Source organism: Anopheles marshallii, chromosome 3 (genome assembly GCF_943734725.1).
Source record: "Anopheles marshallii chromosome 3, idAnoMarsDA_429_01, whole genome shotgun sequence".
NCBI classification, from domain to species: domain Eukaryota; kingdom Metazoa; phylum Arthropoda; class Insecta; order Diptera; family Culicidae; genus Anopheles; species Anopheles marshallii.
Window position 1 is genome coordinate 16,233,920 of NC_071327.1, and position 19,646 is coordinate 16,253,565.

General features: G+C 43.9%; 1 protein-coding gene across 1 annotated transcript in view; it reads left to right on the forward strand.

The window, feature by feature from the left end:
- Positions 1-2,299: 2,299 nt before the first annotated feature.
- Positions 2,300-19,646, forward strand: part of LOC128711226 (histone-lysine N-methyltransferase PRDM16) — a 92,042-nt gene continuing 74,695 nt past the window's right edge. The window contains exon 1 of the mRNA XM_053806093.1: positions 2,300-2,336. Coding sequence (XP_053662068.1) covers positions 2,300-2,336 — 37 coding nt within the window. The remainder of the gene's footprint in view (positions 2,337-19,646) is intronic.

The following is a 19,646-nucleotide window of genomic DNA, read 5'->3' on the forward strand; positions in this document are numbered from 1 at the left end:
TCCTTTTTATATACATAAAAAAAACAATCCAACTTCAAGAGCCCGGTTATAAAAATATATGCCGACATTACACGGAAAAGAAAAAGAATTATTTGCTTCATATCTTTGCTTAATATTCTATCCAAAACTCCTGCAAACAATCTACCATCAAAATTCGAAATTTGGCGAACCCATCTCAGCTGAGTGGTACCCAAAAATAGCACCGACAAGCGAATAGTGCAACGTACGTGCTGTTCCACTAGCATTTCATCCGCTTTCTAAACAACAACGCTACCATCATACGTCGGCCAAGGCCTCCGGCGAGTCTGATTCGGTTCCGCTTCGCTCGTGTAAGTCACACACATGTACTTCTTCATACGTTGCGCGATGGTTCCAAACGGGTCCAAACAGAAAAAAAAAATTGAGGATGGCAAAACAATGCACAAAGATCGTACTGCAAATAAAAAAAATACAGATATGAAAAGAAAACTGTTTTTCCTGAGAAAACTGTTTCTCGGTCGCGAACGAGCCCTCCCCTGTTTGGATTGTGTAGTGTTTGAAGGAAACAGTCTCGCTGGAACAGAGGCTCTCTCGCTTCTTCTAAAGGTCTACTATGTTATTGGTATCCGGAAAAAAAACTTCAATTTCGTTATATTTGATAAAAAATGTATAACAAAAAAAAAAATTTAAATTGTTACACTCACTATGGCAAACAGAAACATCCATAAAAAGTTAATACTAATTTTTAAAAATGCTTAAAACTTTAATCCGCATGTGTAATAAATGTTACCATTTCAGCTTAAATATATCTTAACCAACTGTTAGTTTTATCTTTCCTCCCCATTTACATCCCACCCTCGCGTCAATGAAGACGACAGTAGCAGGTTGCTTAATTATCTAGAGTTGAATGAAACCCAGAGAAACGATCCCCCAGGAAGATTGGGGAGCACAGAACAGAAAGAGAACGCACAATGCGCGAGAGCGTAATGAAATAGTTTTTTTTCCTCCCTCCACGAACAACTCAAGAAGCAGCAAACAAAACAAAACAGAGTTTTCCGAAGTTTTCCGAAGCTAGTAAAGAGAGCCTTTGGGGTGATGGGAAAGTCCAACAAGCAAACAAAAAAAAGGGTAGTTAAAAATGTCGCCAAGCAGTTGGATGTAAAACTCAAAAATTTTTGAGTCATCCATTCCGCACTAGAGCAGCTGCTGGTACGCCGCTACGTGTGTATTGTTTTTTTTCTTTAAGTTTTTTTTTCTTTTAATCCGTTCTACTTTATTCCAACACTATCGGCACGCTCATCGGGCGGGCCACCCGACATGAACACCATCGAAAACACGCGGTCCTCCGAGCAAAACAGGGGCACTCCACGGACCGGCTGAATCGAGTTGGACGATCAGTCATCGCGAATACTCGCCACCAGCCAGTAACTGTTTTGCGCCCGAGAGACCGAGTGTCGTTGTCTCTCCCCCTCCCCCGAACTATTGCAAACCTCGCTAGCCCCCGGTGCACACAAACGGACACACAGCCACGCTCCACTTTAACTTTCCACGTGGGTGAGGTAGTATGGTCGCAGTGTGAGTGGTTCCCTACTTTTTTGTTTGTTGCCCGTATTCATTCACACCCGCCACGCCAACCAGGGGGAGGAAGATTTTTGTAACCGTTGAGTGAGACCCTTAGACCACGGTTCGGGACAGTAGTGCACGATCCATCCAGCGGACAGGAGCCAGACAGAGCCAGACAATCGCTGTGCTTGGAAGTTGCGTCCGTGGAGTTGCGGAAGAGCACGGCAAACAATTTTCGCTCGCGAAACCACTTTTAATTAGCTGCTTCGTCGGTGTGTTGTGGAATTTTCGGAACGTTTAGAAGTGTGATGTTTATGACGAACTTAGTGTCTGGACGTACATGTGTGATGGATTGGGAGTGAATGTGATAATTGAAATTGTAGAAGTTAATGTTTAATCTTGCTAAGATAATTAAAAATTAAAGACTTATTTGAAGAAGAGTTACTACTGTGGAGTAAATAAAAGTGAATAAATGAATTTTTGTGACGGACGAAACAGTTCTTAAAATCTAACATCTTAGTAGCCCAAGAGTTTAACTGTCATCTGTCAACTGTCAAACGAAGCGTTGAGTAGTCTTTGGGTATTTCTGGAATATCATAGTACACGTTAGGTGACCCTAGTCCAATTTGAGTTGCATCGTTTGTCGTGTTGTTTAGTACATTATTCAATACTTCGTGATGAATTTCACCTTATCAAGTGACACTTGAAACCAACACGTGACCGTACGAAACATCTTCATTCGTAGCAGTACGTCAGGATGCGGTCCAAGTCTGTCGCACGGCGATTCGCTCAAGGTAAGTGTATAATGATCTCATATCTGAAGCAAAGTAAAGCACAGCAGCATAAGCCGATAATTCTGCGGGTGAATAATAGCTAAAATGTAGCTCCCTTAAGCTGTAGGCTGTTGCTTGCTGTTCTTATCGGAGAGGCGATAATTAGTGCATTAGTGACGGTTTAAGATGTTGTGTTTTGCTATTTGTATCGTTTGCTTATGCTTTCGTGGATAACATGTTGATGAATAATGTTTTGCAACAGACCTTTGTTCTTTGGCGTTTAACGTACACAATATGCGTGGTCTTTCCTGTTGATTGAGAGCGCAAAATAGTATATTAAATTGTTGCAATCATTAAGAGGTGCTTATCGAGCTATGGATAGGTATAGTCATAGAATGGATTCCAGAGTTGGAATTCCAAGTCTTCGTGAGCTTGTTAAGGCCACAAAAGAAGAATAATCATAAAGAAAAATTATGTACATCACTTCGGTGCAAAAGAACATCCACCATTCCTACGGCATTGAATTACATACCATCCTCCAAAGCGTCAACTTCCCCTTGCTTACATCGCACCATACACGATCAATATCATTATGCCGTCCGAAATGACGCCAACTCGGTGTCTTTATTCTTAAACTACAATAACACCGACAACAGCAACAACAGCAAAAAAATATCACAACCAAACTACACGAACACCGGATGCGGACAGTCGATTAGAAGTGTCCTGTCGCATGTCCGCATGTGCCAAATGGCCCACCGCAGCGCACTGGGGCAGCATTGGTGGTCCCATTGTCATATCACTCTAACCGAACCCTCGCCGACACTCCGCCATCGCCAGGAGGGCTGCCCGCAACTGTCCCAAATGACACTGTACTGCGCCCGGCAAGTACGGCCAAAAGCGACCAATCACCGAGCAAGTCAGTGTTTTAGTTTTGCTACCGCCTCTGCTAAAGCGGCACCACACATATCCCAGACGACAACGACATTGTCGACGACCGACCGACCGATGATGGTAATGGATGTGACACAGAAAAAAGGGACATTCGCATAGCAGCGAAATCGCTTAACCCCTGGCTAGTGTCCTGGCGGTTCTACCCCTGCCGAGCTCGCATTGCCGAGCCCGCCATCCCAAACCCCAAGTTTTGGGAGGGTTTGGGATATGATAAGGGAGTACCCTGAACCCGAGAGACGCAATCACTGCGCTAATGGAACATCAGCAATGGGGTCGAGGCGGTCGGTAGTGCAGGGTGAACGGTGGTGCGATCTCATATCGAGATAACAATTGACAAGTGAAATAAGTTAATATTCTTACATGCTTAAGAAAGATGGCAGAGGGGTCGAAGAAGCGAGTAGCGGGACCGTACCTCAAAGGACATGACATGCAATCATATCATACTTGCTCACGCGCACGACCGCCACTGCTTGCAGCAAACCGACAGGAACGGTGGACACAGACGGTTGGTTTTCGGTGGTCTTGACCGGAAACATACGAAGAAAGGCATGCGGAAAGCGAAGCAACGGTGGGACAGGGGAACGGACTTCCGTCCAAGGGCTCACCGGTATGGTCCTCGTGGATCGTGTGTGGATCGTCACCGAGTTATGGGTGGTTGTCATAATTTTCTAAATACGAAATGACCTGCCGTGTCGTGGATGTGAAGGCCCCCGGGGTGTTCCTTTTGGGCCCTAATGGGGTACGATAAATATTTTTACTGTTATATGTGTCTCGGGTCGTGAGGGTGTCGATAAATCATTAATTCAATGAGGTCTGTAAGTCTTGAAGGACTTTGAAAGTGTTCCGAAAGCGAGAGTTTGACAGATAGATAGAATTTTAATATTCTTGTGGTCTTTACTGTAGTATGCCGACATTGGTTCACTCTGCAAAACCCTGTGGTGCAGCGCAGACGTCACTACTCCGGTACATCTCCCGTGCACTGGAAGCCCTAGAAGTGGGCAATAATTATTACCCTGCATCGTTATCGACGTTGTTTAGCTCACCGAAGACTAATGGACGATAGTCGGACGCCCCCAATAAAAAGGGCGCCATCGTTAATACTGGTTGGTTTGGCGGTGTCTATGCGATGTGTTGAATTTGGTGCAGTCTGAGGTCCGAGGTGCTTCACCAAATCACTGACCAGAGCGTACAGCAGCAGGACACTCCACGCCGGGCAGTGTAGCCGAGCAGGACAGTAGTGGGAATTTTTATGGGCCCATTTAGGCCCATTCCAATCGTGTTTCCTTTGGCCCATCCCGTCCAGCTCCGCGCGGGGATATACCTAGCCGGGTGGAGAAGTTACTGTTATTGCCGACATGCCGGTGTCCCCATCGGTGCTGGGGTTCCAAGGGAAGGTCCAGTTTCTTCCTACCTGTGTTCTTATCGTATCAGTCACTCCGACCGCAGGGCAAGAGTGAGCAGGCGAGTGGTAAAAGACACCGTCGTTAATAAACTGCGCCGTATAACGTCACATGCATCTTTGCTTTGGTTGGATATAAAAATGACCCCACGTCCTGAACTGGCTGTCCTTGGCGGCAGGGTGTCCGTACGATGAGAGATAATAAAGGCACGAAAGGAAGGTAGGAAAACCGGATGTGAAGTTTTTTTTTTTTTTGATGGGTTAGTGTTCGGGTGACTCAAACGTCTCGTACGTAGTGGACAGTTTGAGCGGATCTCGGGTTTGTACCCCTTGTTAAGGGCTTTTTTATGGTAAACAGTGGAGGCCTGTTTCTGGTGCTTCCGCTTACCGCTTTGCCGCTTTACGGATCCCGCATTCGGAGAAGGACAACCAATAGGAACCAATTGTTTTAATTTATCATTCGGTCAGGTTTGAGCTTTTTTTTTTTTGCTCCATTCGGCTAGAACCCAGGGGCAGACATTCAGGCGCACCCCATCATAAACGGGAAGTACCGCCCGAAAATGTTCATCGCAGCTCTCTTTGTGTCATAAAATTTATGATTACATAAAACGATCGGCGTTCGTAAAGCGTGGAGACGGGATTTCGTGTTACCGTCCGAAGGGTTCGGAACATGCCACGGGCTTGGACATGAGTTCCCCCGTCTTGGGGCTCTCTCCGTTTTCCCCATCGGCAAGTGCATGACGATGTCGGTTGGGTGTGAATATTGGTCGCGTTTTTATGATGATGGCCTCCTGATCTTGGCTCCCCGTAGGGTGGGAATTGTCCTGTCAACTGTCACACGACGGTCACCAACACGAAAGCCATTTGACCTCCCCCGTCCCGTGTTCCGTGCGCATGACATGAACATGGAGTGTCCTTTTACTGCCATTTCTTTATTGCCACTGCGTACAGCACAGAAATCTTCGGGCAATATGGACGGCAAAGGGGACGACTATCCACTATCTTCCCTGTCGCAACGGGCACATCAATCTTCGGTGGGGGGGGATCTTGACCAAGGAGTTTCGTGTCCGTGCGCACGGATTGCTTCTTCTTGTGTAGCGCGCAACACGCAACGAATCCCACCGCGGTGGGCGAAACGGGAAAAGCCAAAGGGAAAGCAGATCCGGTTTACCATTCGGTTTCGGAGGAAATACGGCACTAGAAATCCTAGTTGCCGCCCTCCTTGTCAGGAGCGCGAGCATTAATTGGCGAAATGAGGAGAGGGGGCACGTGAATGGAGCAGATGCCCGGGTGCAGATAAAAACTTTATTTATGACTTTGATTACACGATATTGAAATGTAGCGAGTTTATGTGCGCGGTGTGGCTTTGAATTTCTAATGCCTTCATCTTTTCCTTCGTGGCCGGGAGCTCATTTGGGCTACGTATCGTCCGAGCGCCCGTTGCGTGTCGTGCGAAGCTTTGGCGCATTTTTCGAACGTCTTGAAACGTACTGTCACAGTTGACAGTTGGCGCTGCTGTCAAAAATTGTAAGTATACTGCGGATTGCGTAAGTATCGCCGCTTATAAGCGAGCGATCGTTTTCGAACCGATCGGTAATAAATTAGCAAAACAGTGTAAAAATCTGTCAAAAGTTGCGTTTTATCTTTGATTTATTCTCGGCTGTGGATTGGCGTTTTTTTTTTGGTGTACGATTAAATCTTCAAGCGTTGGAGCTAACCTTGAAATTTGTTTCACAAATAAAAAACCATGATCATGAAACAATCGTCCAGATGGGGGCGTTTGTTGGCGGCGCATGCAGTACATCATTGCTGGGTGCATCGTGTCAGTGTGAGATGATTATTTTTAGCGTACAAGATTTAAGAGTAGGTGATTGTAGAATACGCCGACTACTACCGACCGAGTGGGACGAAGAACGGTACGTCAGTGCTGACACGTGTTTCGGTAGTTGCGGATGCACCAAAAATACTGCACCCAACCGATCCGGACTCTGGTGAGCTTCATTTTTACGCCCATGTTACACCGAAATGATCATTGTTGGCGAAAATATCTTCATCTTCCGTAAGATATCAAGTGATGCACAAAAAAAGTGGATATCGCTTACGAGAGGAAGAATGAAACAAATCTTCATATAAACATTTCAACTACAACTGTTGCTTGAATGAATGTTTCTTTTTTTTTGTATAGTTTTTCAAGCATAAAAAAATGCTTCAATTTGGAATGGAAACGGAAAATTCCATAATGCTTTGAGAGGAAATCCTTTTCTACTACGCAAAAAGGAGAACCGTTAATAGCTTGCTGGTAAACCCTTTGGACAGGCTGTGGCCACATTTAAACGCTTCGCTGCTTTGTTGTGCTTGTTAAGCAGCATAAGTCAGGGGGGTTTTTTGTGCACTACTGCATTTAAAAATTCCCCTTAAAGGTTCGGGAAGCGTGATACTAACAAAATAGGGAGTCAACAAAAAAAAAAACTTTCAACAGTGTCGTTTTAACATTTACATTTCGGTAGATTTGTAGTGGAATAGTTTGCAGATTTTATTTTATCCTGGTGTGCCCACAACGACTTGAACTCATCGGGCAGAAACATTTGCTGACCAGCGTGAGGAAAGCAGTTTTCTTCAAGCCAACCAGTTGTTTCTCTCTCATTCGCTCGTAATAGCACACGGGGTTTTTTTTTAATGCAGTTGTGGTATATTTATCTTTGTTTGTGAAGTATTTTCAACAGAAAAAGGGTGTGTATGAGTAGGCACGTAGCGGGTCAAATATGGTACTTTTGGCCCGGCAGGTTATTGCGGACGTTTTATTATTTGTGTGTTCACCGTTTCGTGAAAGTTGTGCATTTTAATTGCGATAGTTTGAGCGATTTTAGTAAATTTTGGGAACGATCAGATGAAGAAAGTTACTTTGTGCGATTGTGAAAGTGTTGGGTTTGTTGAGATTATTGATAAAATCCATTGCTAATACAATTTTTAAACTGCTGGACGTAACTAATCAATATCGTATGTTTGGTGGGAGCAAAACGTGGTACTACTTTATGAGCTGTGATAAAAATTATTGATAATAAATTAATTTCATCATGGGAAAAAGTGGCACGTCCAGACATTAGTTTTGAAATGCAATTTAAAATTGAAATAGCTACAAGAAAATAATATTTTTTTATTTAAAAGCAATTCTTTCTCTATTTGGAACCTTCTGGAAAATAATTCATTTCTAGCAAAGCTCATCAAAGACCCTTCTGTAGTAAAAAAAAAATTCTTGAGGTCGGTTTAGGGTGTGGGCAAGGGATAGGATAGGGGGAAAATGACCGCTTGCATGTCATCATCATTATCATGCATACACGGAACGAATGCATCTTGTTCGTGGAACTTGTCCAGCACGTAAGGAGTGAAACCTTCCCTTCCCGTAACTCAGTGCCTGTTCAAAGGAAAATTACTTATGGAAATCATATTTTTCCAAACGGTCTGCTTGCCCACCGGGGAAATTCCTTCCTGTCCCGGTGTCGGAACGAAATGCGCCATACGGTGTGTGATGTGGCTGGAAGACAGACGCGAGCAGAAGCACAGAAAATCAATAGACATTTAGCGCAGTGCCTTAAAGACTGACCACCGTGATGCATTTACGGACCGATGGGCGTCGCTGTTTGCGCACGACAAGACACGACGCACACTTCCTGCCTGTGAAGCTTTCCCCTCCCCTGTGTGTATGTGTTTTATAGTTCGTTATGCATATTTCCTCTTGCACGTAACGCATGGTGCAGTCATCAAAGCGCACAAACACGAAATGATACTTGCCGTTGGTACGCCCCGATTATGACCTTTTTACAACCGTGTTGAACATTGTTGAATATTTCTTGGGCGGTAGAGTAAGATGCACGGAAGCGCCGAACGTTCGTGCGTTGTCGTTATTGCGGAGGCCTATTCCTCTATCCCCGCTGCACATAGGACAGACCAAATCATCCTGCACGAGGTCTGTGATTAGCATTAGGTCATTTGCAGCACACAGGGGAAAAAAGGATAAAAGAAAGGCAAGCAAGCAAACCATCTTATCTTCATGGCTGAAAATTGCTGCACTACCGTAGGACCTCGGCCCACGGTGATGTAGTGTTCCTCTTCATACCCTTTCGCATATCACTTCCTTTATTCTTATTATCATCGTCACGCTCTTCTTGGTCGAAGGATGGCCCTTTGGGGAAGGGCAAGCAATGCACTAGCGTACAGTGCAGTTGGCGTGTCACGGCTTAAGTATTCAATTCTTGGTCATCATTATCATCATTAAAATCATCATCATCAGCGGGGTGTTATTACTATCAGGAAGGTTTCACATTATCATTAAGAGGACGTTTGCTGTGTCGTCTGGTCTGTTTGCCATCAATATGGCGCTCTGTGAAGTGTTGTTTGTTCATTAAAATTCCAGTAAAAAAGGAAGAAAATAGTCCGGAATCATAATCATTAAAATAAATTGTTTTAACCTGGTTGGTTGATAAATGGATAGCGTTTTGTGTTGGGTGAAAAGTAGGTACTCTAATGCACTTTGCCCTTTTTTTTTGCATTGTTGGAAAAAGTAAAGATGGCGCAAAGTACAGTGTGGGCTTTGCGTGAAAATGGTGCTCATCAAGATGAAGTGGTTGTGAGGAATTTTCTTCCGATGGTTGTGAGCTTGTGGCACAGTAGGACGGGCAATAATGAGAACGGATCTATGTGCTTACCTATTGTTGAGGTGCGAGGGAGTGATATTAGTGATATATTGATGAAAAAGAGTATAACGAACGTCATTAAAGAATTTAAAACGTGATACCTAATATTGTAGTGCTGAATATTTATTCTCTTTCAACTTTTAAAGCACATAAGGATCGGTCTTTAAATAAAACTCATATAAGGAAAGGAAGAACCTTTATTCTCACACAGCAGAAGAGTTTAAAAACGGTCACAAGGGTTCTTATTAGGATACGTAGGAATTCTTAGATCGATTTATTCGACCAGAGTTGTGCGCAGTTTGTCCATGAAGTGGCACTTAGTGCAAAGGCTGCACTACAGCCACTGTGCATACATTCGTCCTCACCCCTTTTTTCCCATGTCCACACAAAAGAGTGGGCATTCAAAATGTGTAAACCGGCCAATTTTACGTACTTTCCCAGATTTGAAGGTACGCTCGAGAGGATAGAGCACTTGAACGCGTCTTTTTCATCCTATTGCCTGTGGCACGACACACGGTTGCTAAAGATCGCTAAGAAGTCACCACATATTCAGCTCACTAAAGTCATTCATGTGCGAAATTCTATTGACAAATGCAGGCACACGTGAGCGTGTGTGTTGTAAAATCGTTCCCCTGAAGAGTTGGGCTTATTATGGTGATCATTGTGGTAGAATAAATCGTTGGACAGCTTTGATGGTTGATTGCATTGGTTATTCAAGAGTAAGCAGTGGCTCTGAGTGGTTCCGTTTCTGTTCTGTTCCACAAAAAAATAAACTGCTTGGTGAAATTAAAACAAAACTATGTAGAAATGCACTCGAACAAAGAAAGTTCGAGAAAAAAAAACTGCAGAAGGAAAAGAATAATAGCAGTTGTAGAAGTTTCTCTCGATGCACCTCGCTTTACAACGTATAATCTTCTAATTAAATGCATAAATAAAACATTCATACCGCCAATGATTCTGCAGAAAGTAACTCCGCGAAAATAAGCAGTAATAGTGAACTGGGTGCCCATGTTTTCCCAACACTTTCGTCGATTGTTCTAACGTTCACCTTTTTTCGGTATGGTTTTGAAAGTTTTCTCTGTGCAGTTTTTTTTTTCGTTTGTTCGCAGTGAGTCAAACCGATTGAAAGTTTTCCGTAAAGAAGTGGGATGATTTTCTGCACAAAACGCTGGTGGGGAAAAATCTACCGAATGACGGAAAATTGGTAAAATTCGCCGATGAATTATTGATTCCGAAATGTCGAGCGCAAGTGCGCATCGTGTCGCAATGTGGAAAAATGAGAGCAAATGGGAAAAGATATTTCGCTGGACTTACTGCCTTGGATCGTTTGCAGCGAAATCTTCCGCTTTTGTATGTTTGGTTCAGATAGGAATGGTTGAAATAAAAACTAAAGAAAAAAAAACCAACAAAGAAAGTAAATACATCATCGAGAAACGATTTTCGCGGAGTGAGTTTTAATTTCTTTTTCGTTCCGCTTTAAGTCGTTGGGACGATATGGTCTGAGCACACTGGAAGAATTAGTGGCAAGCGAAGAAGCAGCTGTTGTTTCAGACGAATGATATAGACGCTTCGATTGCTTGCTCGAAGCCGTGTGTAAAAATGGAAAATTTTGCAATTCGTTCTGGCATTTTCTTTACGTGCCTTCGGGTTTGCAAAGCTCATAACTTTGCGTCTTTTACTCGAGCCGGCCGAGAAACCCGCCTTCAATTAACTGTTTCCCATTTCCTTACCATGCCCGCAAAGCAAAAACGAACACCGCTAGCTAACACCGGGAAGCTAAACGTTCACCCACCCACGGGTAATAATTATCAATTTTAATTATCAAAAGATTTTCACACACATAATTTTTGCCCTGTTTGTCCCGGTTTTTTGCCGGAAAAGTGGAAAATGGCTTCGCAACGTTTACGAAGGTACCATTGGGGAAAAACCGTTCGCTTCCGTGCGACGATAAAGATATGACAAGTGAAGGAAATAAACGTTTTTGAGCCTAGACGTCTAGAGAGAAGGAGAGAGAGAGAGAGAGGGAGAGCGTTGGAAGTTATTCAGGCAGGACGTGCCTTTGCAGCGTGAAGTCACCATGTACTCGGAGGATCAGCTCGGTGTGAAGTAGTTTACAACATCTGCTACATCCCTCCGCCATGGGTCGCCCGTACTGGAAAGGAACTTGATGAGGTTTCCTTCTCTACCGTACTAATTAGCCGTAGTAGTTCGCAGCGAAGAATGATGCCGCACGCGTGCGAATGAACGATTCCGAGTTCCGCTGGGTGGATGGGAATGGAAGGAATGGAAAATTCGCCGCCTTTGACGATGTCGTTTGTCTGTTTAGCTGATTTTTGTCGATCGTGACCGGAATTTCTACCTTCCACCAACGACCCGCTCGCTCGGAAGCCAGAGAATATTCTTCATGTTGGCTCGGGCGGGAACAGTGAAATATCCACCATTTGTCTTAATTTCGGTACCGCTTGGAAGAAGCTCTACGCTGGCGCAGCGGTGTAGTGCGCGAACAACAAAAGCACCCATCCGTCCCCCGAGCAGCGAGAGACATTTGCGAGCAAATTAATTTGTTTATTATTATTCATAAATTTTAGCGCGTGATTCTACCTTTCAAACTGGTTGCTGTGCAAGAAATTTGGAGAGCCTGCTTCCAGCAGCTTGGAAGTTTTTGTGTGTGTGTGTGTGTCACGAATTTGGAATGATCATTCCGGGCCGAGATATTTTCCATTATTTTCTTCAGCAAAAGATGCGAACGGATGGAGGTTTTGGGGTGTTGTTTTGCTGCGCGGGGTGGCAAAGGACCACTTTTCCGCAGCAGATTTGTAGCCTTTTATTCTGACGGTTATTGTTATTGGTAGGCATAATTCATCCGATGGTGGCGTTGAGTTTGATCCTTTGATTTGGTTGCCAGGCTAGAAGCGGTTCTATCGGATCAAATCGATTCCAGTGTTGTTTGAAGAGTTAGATAGAACGATGCTAGATTAAGTATTTAATAAAAGAAACTAGAAGGAGAAGGAAATGAAGGAAATTTGAATGAATAAGCACGGATGTTGCTGTAATTAATTTTAAATTTTAGTTTTAAAAATAAGTTCATTGCAATTGTTACAATCTTCGAATCGAAATCCTTCGAAAAACAAATTAAGAAGAACATTTTTTAATTAAATAAATGCATGCATGTTCAATTAAGTTTTTTTTAGAAATTCTCACGTCAAACACTCGGGCGAGCTCGTGCAGAAAGGTCGAAAGTTAAATTGATTCCCGCACCACGGTGGAAATTGAATTCACACAGCTTTCACCGTACAGGGAGCGTTTTACGTTTTATTTATCCACCTCAATTGAGTAACTTTTTATCTGCCTTTTGTTCCGGTACGGTAAAATAGAAGGTGGAAAATTGCTTCCCCAATACGGCGCGTACTCATCCTCACCCTCTGCCCAAGGTCCACACGGATGGACAATAACGAAGCGCTTCATGTATCGGAGCACCAATAGCCGGGGTTTCCCTTCGCCCGTTATTGTATCACTTTGTACGCCACATTGTAGCACCGATGGTTATCTTCCCTAACGCGAACCGCTTCGAAGTGGTGGTGGTGGGTTGTTTTTTCCCTTCCTGTGGGTGGGCACAAACAAAAAGGTGAAGTTGATGATACTTCGCTTCCGGTGACAATTGCTGTATTCCTTGCCACGGCAAGGGTGTCGAGTGACATAATTGGTGTCTTTTGTAACGATTTCTGGTGGTTGTTTTTCCACCCTCGAACGGGGCTCAATTAGGGAAGACCTTTAGCGGGTGATTGTGTGTTTGCCGATGGTAATTGAAAGTGTCCTCGTTTCGGGAAGGTTCATGGTCGTGTGTCATCTTTCCGGTGTGTTTATCATTGATTATCGGTACTTAGGAGTAGTCACCGCTAGATGATTTACATCCGCTATAAAAGAAAAGCAGGAGGGAACTGTAACGAGTGGGCATTTGCTGTCCTATTTTGCCTAATTGGTTTGATGGAGTTTTATATTGAGTATGATTACAAATTTTGTGAGTGGAATGTGTCTAAAAATTATGTTTTCTGGATAAAATTCCAGAAACTGAAAGGAGCTGCAGCTAACACAACCAAGAAAATCTGTCATTTGATCGCAAATATGACCATGCTTAAAATTGTTTGACACCGTTCGCATTATTCAAACGAACCCAAGAAGAAAGATACAGCCAGTCAGTTTTGGCAATGCAAAACGACTTTATTTCATTCTGCAAATGTAAATTTATGTCCGACGATAAATTTTCATCTAACCTTCTGAAGGGGACATGCACACACGTATGCTGTTTTGCAGTGTGTTTGAGGGAACCAAGGCGACATTCGCGGGTGGGACATTGGCTCCCACAGGGTACAATGATACGTACGTGCGGCTAGAAATTAAATTTAGAACTGTTGAGCAGACAGAACGTCTGACATCGCTTAACATTAATATTGTTCGATAAATCATTTACGATTAAACGTATGAAGCTTTCCTAATGCGTTTGGCTCGTTATGAAAATCCCTTATTTTATTGAAGTACAAATATTAGTTTAAACAAACCTTAATGTTTAGGGAGGTGTTTAAAATTTCATTCGGCCGAAAAAAGTGCCGAAGATTACGAAAATAATGCATCGCCTGCACGCACGCGCCTCCAAAGTTAAATCCGCCCCCACTTGTGCACCGGAAATCACGTGGATCGTGACTTCTTCATACCGGCAAATGCACCAGCTACTTACTGCCAGTGTCAGCCGAAACTAGGTGGGATTGGTGTGTGTGCGTGTGGCTCTGGCACAAGAATGCTGTGTTGATGCGGACATTGATTATTTGGATACGCATAGCACGAGGCGTCGCATTTCGGCCCAGAAATTGTGGATCATAAAATTTTACTTGCAAGCAAGCTTCCGGTCCGCGCCCGGTACTGGTGCCGAGATGACAGCCCAATTTCCTGCATTATTGCTAGCACCGCCAGGTTTCAGTGCTCGTCGGGGCAGATCCGCCCGGCACGAAGAAAAAAAAAAAGAAAACAGCAGTTGTCGAGGTTAAGAAATTTTGCGTAGACACATTCGCACCACGAAAACCTCAGCTCGGTATAGGCGAAAAGGGGTGTTTAGAGGTCGGTGTTCGTGTTTTCGTAGATTGTTTCCCATATCTCCCGCAGTGTATCTTCACCGTACGGTGATCGATTCGTGGGCGCGGCGTACGGATCCAATTCAACTCCGAAAGTCGATTCCATCGGGCTGACGTATGCGTGCGTTCGAGTGCGTGTGGTGCAAATCCAAATAGGCACCGTCAGAAGTTGCTTCTTCAGCACTGTTGTCACGGAAGTCACGGCCGAATTGGTGAAAATGAGGCGCGAGACGTTTTCTACGCACCTGGGGATCCATACTCGCCGACCGGGTCGGAACGTGAGTTCCGGACGTTCCGAGGGGTTTTTTTTTTCATCGGGTTTGCACTGTTGTTGTCAGGTGACTTCCGGACTTTGTTGTATTAACTATCTAGAAAATTGGTGCCAATGTAGTGATCGCTTACGCGTGGGCCGATACCGTGTGGGGTTGCAAGAAATGAGCAAACAGCAAGGTCTTGAACACTTGATTCCGCAACGCAGAATAGACAGGGGGATGCAGATGGGGAGGTTGTCATTTACTACTACCGTAGGTAGAATGATAAGTTGTTTCCTTTGACAGTGGGAAATAAGGAAATTAGGAAACCGACTGATGTGTGCTGTGCGAGCTGTCACGTTTAATAAAATACAACTTCATTTGCGTGATTATAACGACGCGAAAAAGGCATCGTTCGGGTGGCGGAGTTGGGAGTTGCATTGATATTGCATTCAATATTTACTATTACCGCTTTTATTCGTCTGAAATTAAATGAAATTGAGTTTAAAGAATCCAGCGAAAATTCACATGAAGTGGTCAAAAGGTTTATCTGTTACTGCTCAGCACGTGATAAGATTGAGTGCCGCTAATGCTTAAAAATCCTGACGCGCGTTTGGTGCAGCAGTTAGATAGTTGAAGTGCGACGAACCATACCGATAAAAGCTGGTTCAAATGAGTCCCCGGTCTGGATCGGTGGTTTGTGTGTCCGGAAAGGCACCAGCCATGTCTCACAGCCAGTGGATCTGTTTTTGGACGCGCTAAGGTCTTTTCGTCGCTATCTAATGTCTGCCCCACAGAGGGCAAATCAGTGTTTGGTTCGCTTCCTTATCTTTCGGCTGAAGTCTTTTGCATTAGTGGACTGGTCTTTCGAAGAAGGTTTTGATGCGGGATATTGCCCACTTGACATCTGTCCAAGCGAAGCTCGTTCGGGTCTCTCGTCTTGGAAGTAATGTGATATCTTAATTATGTAAACTCGTTATATCTGCATGTTAAGATCTAGACGCTCTTTCCATGTGCAGCAATCCAATCCATTGCAAACGACAGTGACCATATGGTGTCAAAAGTGTACCCTTTTCGTTCCAAACTGGAAGAAGATGAAAAAGAAAGGAACACACCCTCCCGGGGAAGACACGCTTAAGATAATATCCGGAAGGAAGCAACACGTTTCATTGTCCGCTCGTCGACCTTCGTTGATAATTTATGAGCACGGTTAGGGGTGTTTATTCCCGGTGGCGTTACAACCAGAAGAAGATACACAAACGGTACGATACAAAAAAAAATGCTCCCTGTTCACCCCTATTTTTTTTTTTGGCTAAACCAGAAGATGTACCGTTTTGATCCACCAGGTGCAGTTGGCAATTTGAGACAGAGAGGTTTTTGTTGAGGTGGTGAAGCATCCGGAACGTGCAAGGACGAATCCGACGCCGGTGAACGATGACACGTGGCAACAGATATGGCTGTTCGCCCGCTCCGGGGGTCGGTGGTTGTGATGATGCTTTATACGGTGGCGTCTTGTTTTCAATTACCGGAAACACGTGCTCACGGACGCGCTGAAAGGAACATATGTTTTGGGCTTGGCATTGGACAGATAGTAGGGTGTCGTGTTTGGGCTGAAACGGATGATTGTGTTTGGTGTCTTCCTTGGTGTGTTTTAGAAAAAAATCTATACTCTTCGGCAAAGATATTACAGAGAACAGATTTTCTTGGAAATAGGCAAAACAAGAGATCCGCCCATATCCTGTAGCTCTTTAAAAGGAGTTATCTTAAAAGTTAATCAGGATAAACCTTTCTCAACTAAGTTTTGGACTGTGTGATGTAGATAAGATAATAGCAACAATATCTGATTATCAACAGACATTAGCTAAAGCTGTGCAGGAAAGCGTTCCCAAGTAGGTCTCTTAGATTCTTTTTTTCTTTTGTCACCGTACCGCATGTCCTCGTATATTTCATGCTCCCAGTGCTCTCAAGTATTATTTCACCTCTAGGGTCACTTTTGTTTTAGGCATCTGTCCCATTCGTTCCGATATTCCATTTTGCCGGACTAATTAGCAATTCTAATGTAGGGCTCCGTTCGCGTTTTTCACTTTAGCCTTTTAGTCCTTTTGCGACTACCCCCACCCACCCACGGACGGAGGTCAATCTATATTCATGACACGCTTGCGCTTGGGGTCATTCGTTTTCGCTCGGTCCGTTCCATGGGTTCCAAAAAATTGTGCCCGGCGAAGTGTAAAAGGGTATGATGAGCAAATTATGATTTCATAAATTCGGAATCATATTCCACGCGAGTGGCGTGGCCGCTTGTGGGGTGACTGTGTAGGAAATATGTAGCAAGGAACGCGTTGTTTTACATGGCGACAGGACGGACGATACAATCGGGCAATAAGTTTTTTGGGGAAATTGTACCCACTGGGCAATACATTGGGGTGCTACATGTGTACAGAAAGATATAGTAAGGACTACTGGTCGAAAATTTATTTTTGAAATAGCAATTTAAGATGCTACACTCACTACTGTCTCCTTATAGAAGCAACGAATGCTCATTGAAGCTATTGAGCGACCTTCCACTATGTCTAAATTTAATTATCGTACCACTTCCACTTCATAGTCATGCTTCCGGCGTTTGTGGTCTGATTTTTTCCACCCTCGTCTGTTAAGAAAAAAAAAGCGAAAGTGGAAAACTTTTCATGGTTTCCGCGGTCAAACGTGTGACGTGCGGCAAACCCTGAAGCACAATTATACAGCGAACGAAATTCAACCAGAAAATAGGTGCCCAAAAATTGTTTTGCCAAAAGCCTTTCCCTGTCACCGGAATGGACAGGACATTGGTGGAAATAAAAATCAGTAGCGGGGAAAGGGCACCCAAGGTGTGGAAGTTTCCTGCGGTATGTCATCGCACCGTAGACGAGCCTCCGAGGCACAACTTTTGGAGTGAAACTTCTTTTTTTTTTGTTCGCTTCGCTGTGGAAAATTGGTAAAAACTTCATTTTTATTTTGACATTTGTTCTGTTTTGCAGTTGCTGTTTTAGTTCCACAGGTCGCGTGCCGTTCACGAGGAGTGAAAACGTGGTTGGTTAAAAGTTTGCAAAGCGCACGATGTAGGCCGTACGAGGATACGGTTGCTTCGTATTTACGGGCACAAAAATACTGGATTGAAATCAAAAGTCAATCACGTGCTGGATATGAATAAAGCTCTGCCGCATGTGTATTGATACGCAAAAATCTGTTACAAGATTAGTATTTACATTTGCAATGATTGGTTGATCTAAAAATAACTTACCTTTCGGTACCGTTTGACTCGCCCATCTACTGCTCTGAGTACGGTGTGACGCGATTGGGGCTGAGCAGTTTTTGCAAATAAAAGAAATCGAAAAGAAAATATCTTCGTAAATACCTAATTTCAATCACATACTTTGAAGGTTTTTGAGCGAAATAAAATAGAAAATACGCTTATGGCTCGCGATGCTAATCGGAAATGTCCTCCCCCCCCCCCTAATTTAGCTGTCCTTCAAGAGTCAAGCCGTTCGATGCAGGCTTGAAGCAGGCCTTCCGGAAAGAACGGTTTGCGAATGTTTGCCCGTCATATGTTCTGCAAGCACGACGAGCCGGAGGATAGAAATAGTAATGAAGTGTTATTTTTGGTGAAAAGTTTCTTCACGATCGCGAACCTGGAGTTGCATCAAGTTGCTTTCCGGTGTGTAGAGTTTTGGGCGGAAGGTAACGTATCACACAACGTTCAAGGATGCGAATACAATGTTGTTAGATTTTAGTCGCTGATTTTTCGCTTACGATGGAACTAGGTCACATAATAATGCATTATTAGACTTATTGTTATGTACCTAGATAATCAAATTTATTGCTACGAAAGCGTGATCTACATAGGATTTGATTAAAATTATTTAAATCGTTTAATAAGGCTCAGAACCATGCGAAAGCCTTGGGCCTTGGCATTGGGAAGTTCTTAATAGTCAGCTATAATTTTTTGTACTTGGTCGTACCTAAAGATAAAAAAGATGTTTTGTGTCTTACGTGATAATCTCAGTTGTAGTTTGCATGACTCATATGTACTTCTGCTCCTTCCCGAAAAGATAAATTGATCGTTATTTTGTACAAGTTTTGCCCTGCAATGGGAAAAGATATCAACACACTTTATTATCATGCCGAACGGTGCGTTAAGGTAATTATGAGCTTAAAAATTATTCTTATCTTCGGTTATTAATTTCAAATCCTGGTTCTATCAATGTCATACACCCAGGACAGCTGCCACAATGACACGACGGTGTTGAAGCTCCCATTCATGCCCGCCATATTCGAACCGAACCGAATCGAGCCACGTTATCGGGCGGAGGTGAAGTTTGAAAATCCAAAATACCTCCAATCAAGCGCCCGTAAAAACCCAAACCGATGGAAGCATAAACAAGTAAATGGAGATAATGCTAATCCCGCTTACATTCGCCAGGGTGCTCTTCTGCTAAGGAGGAGGCAGCCATGTTCTCTCACGTGATATCGATTGATTTGCTGGCTAGATATACGTGTGCGCCCTGCCTAGACCATCGATTGGGGTTGTTTTCAGCGGGCCCTGGAACTGTCCGGCAAGCGACGGTCTTTTAAGTGCTCCGACGAACGAGCCGGATTATGTGATTTGTCATCATAAATATGCCACTTGGTGTGGCCACTCCAACCAGTGTGGATCATGTCAGGGAGCTGGAACCTCTAGTACTTGTCTAGTACAGCCGTGTGTAAGTTGGGCAATCACCGAGCTGTCGAATTTGGAGATAAAATGTAGCCTTTGTCCGGAAGAGATTTTTGTTGTGGCGCATGTTGTGATTGATACTTGATATCAGTTGAATAACTCACAAAGCTATGCTCAGGGTGCGAAGGTTTGGAGCAACAAGATGTTCTAGGTTACAGCTTGT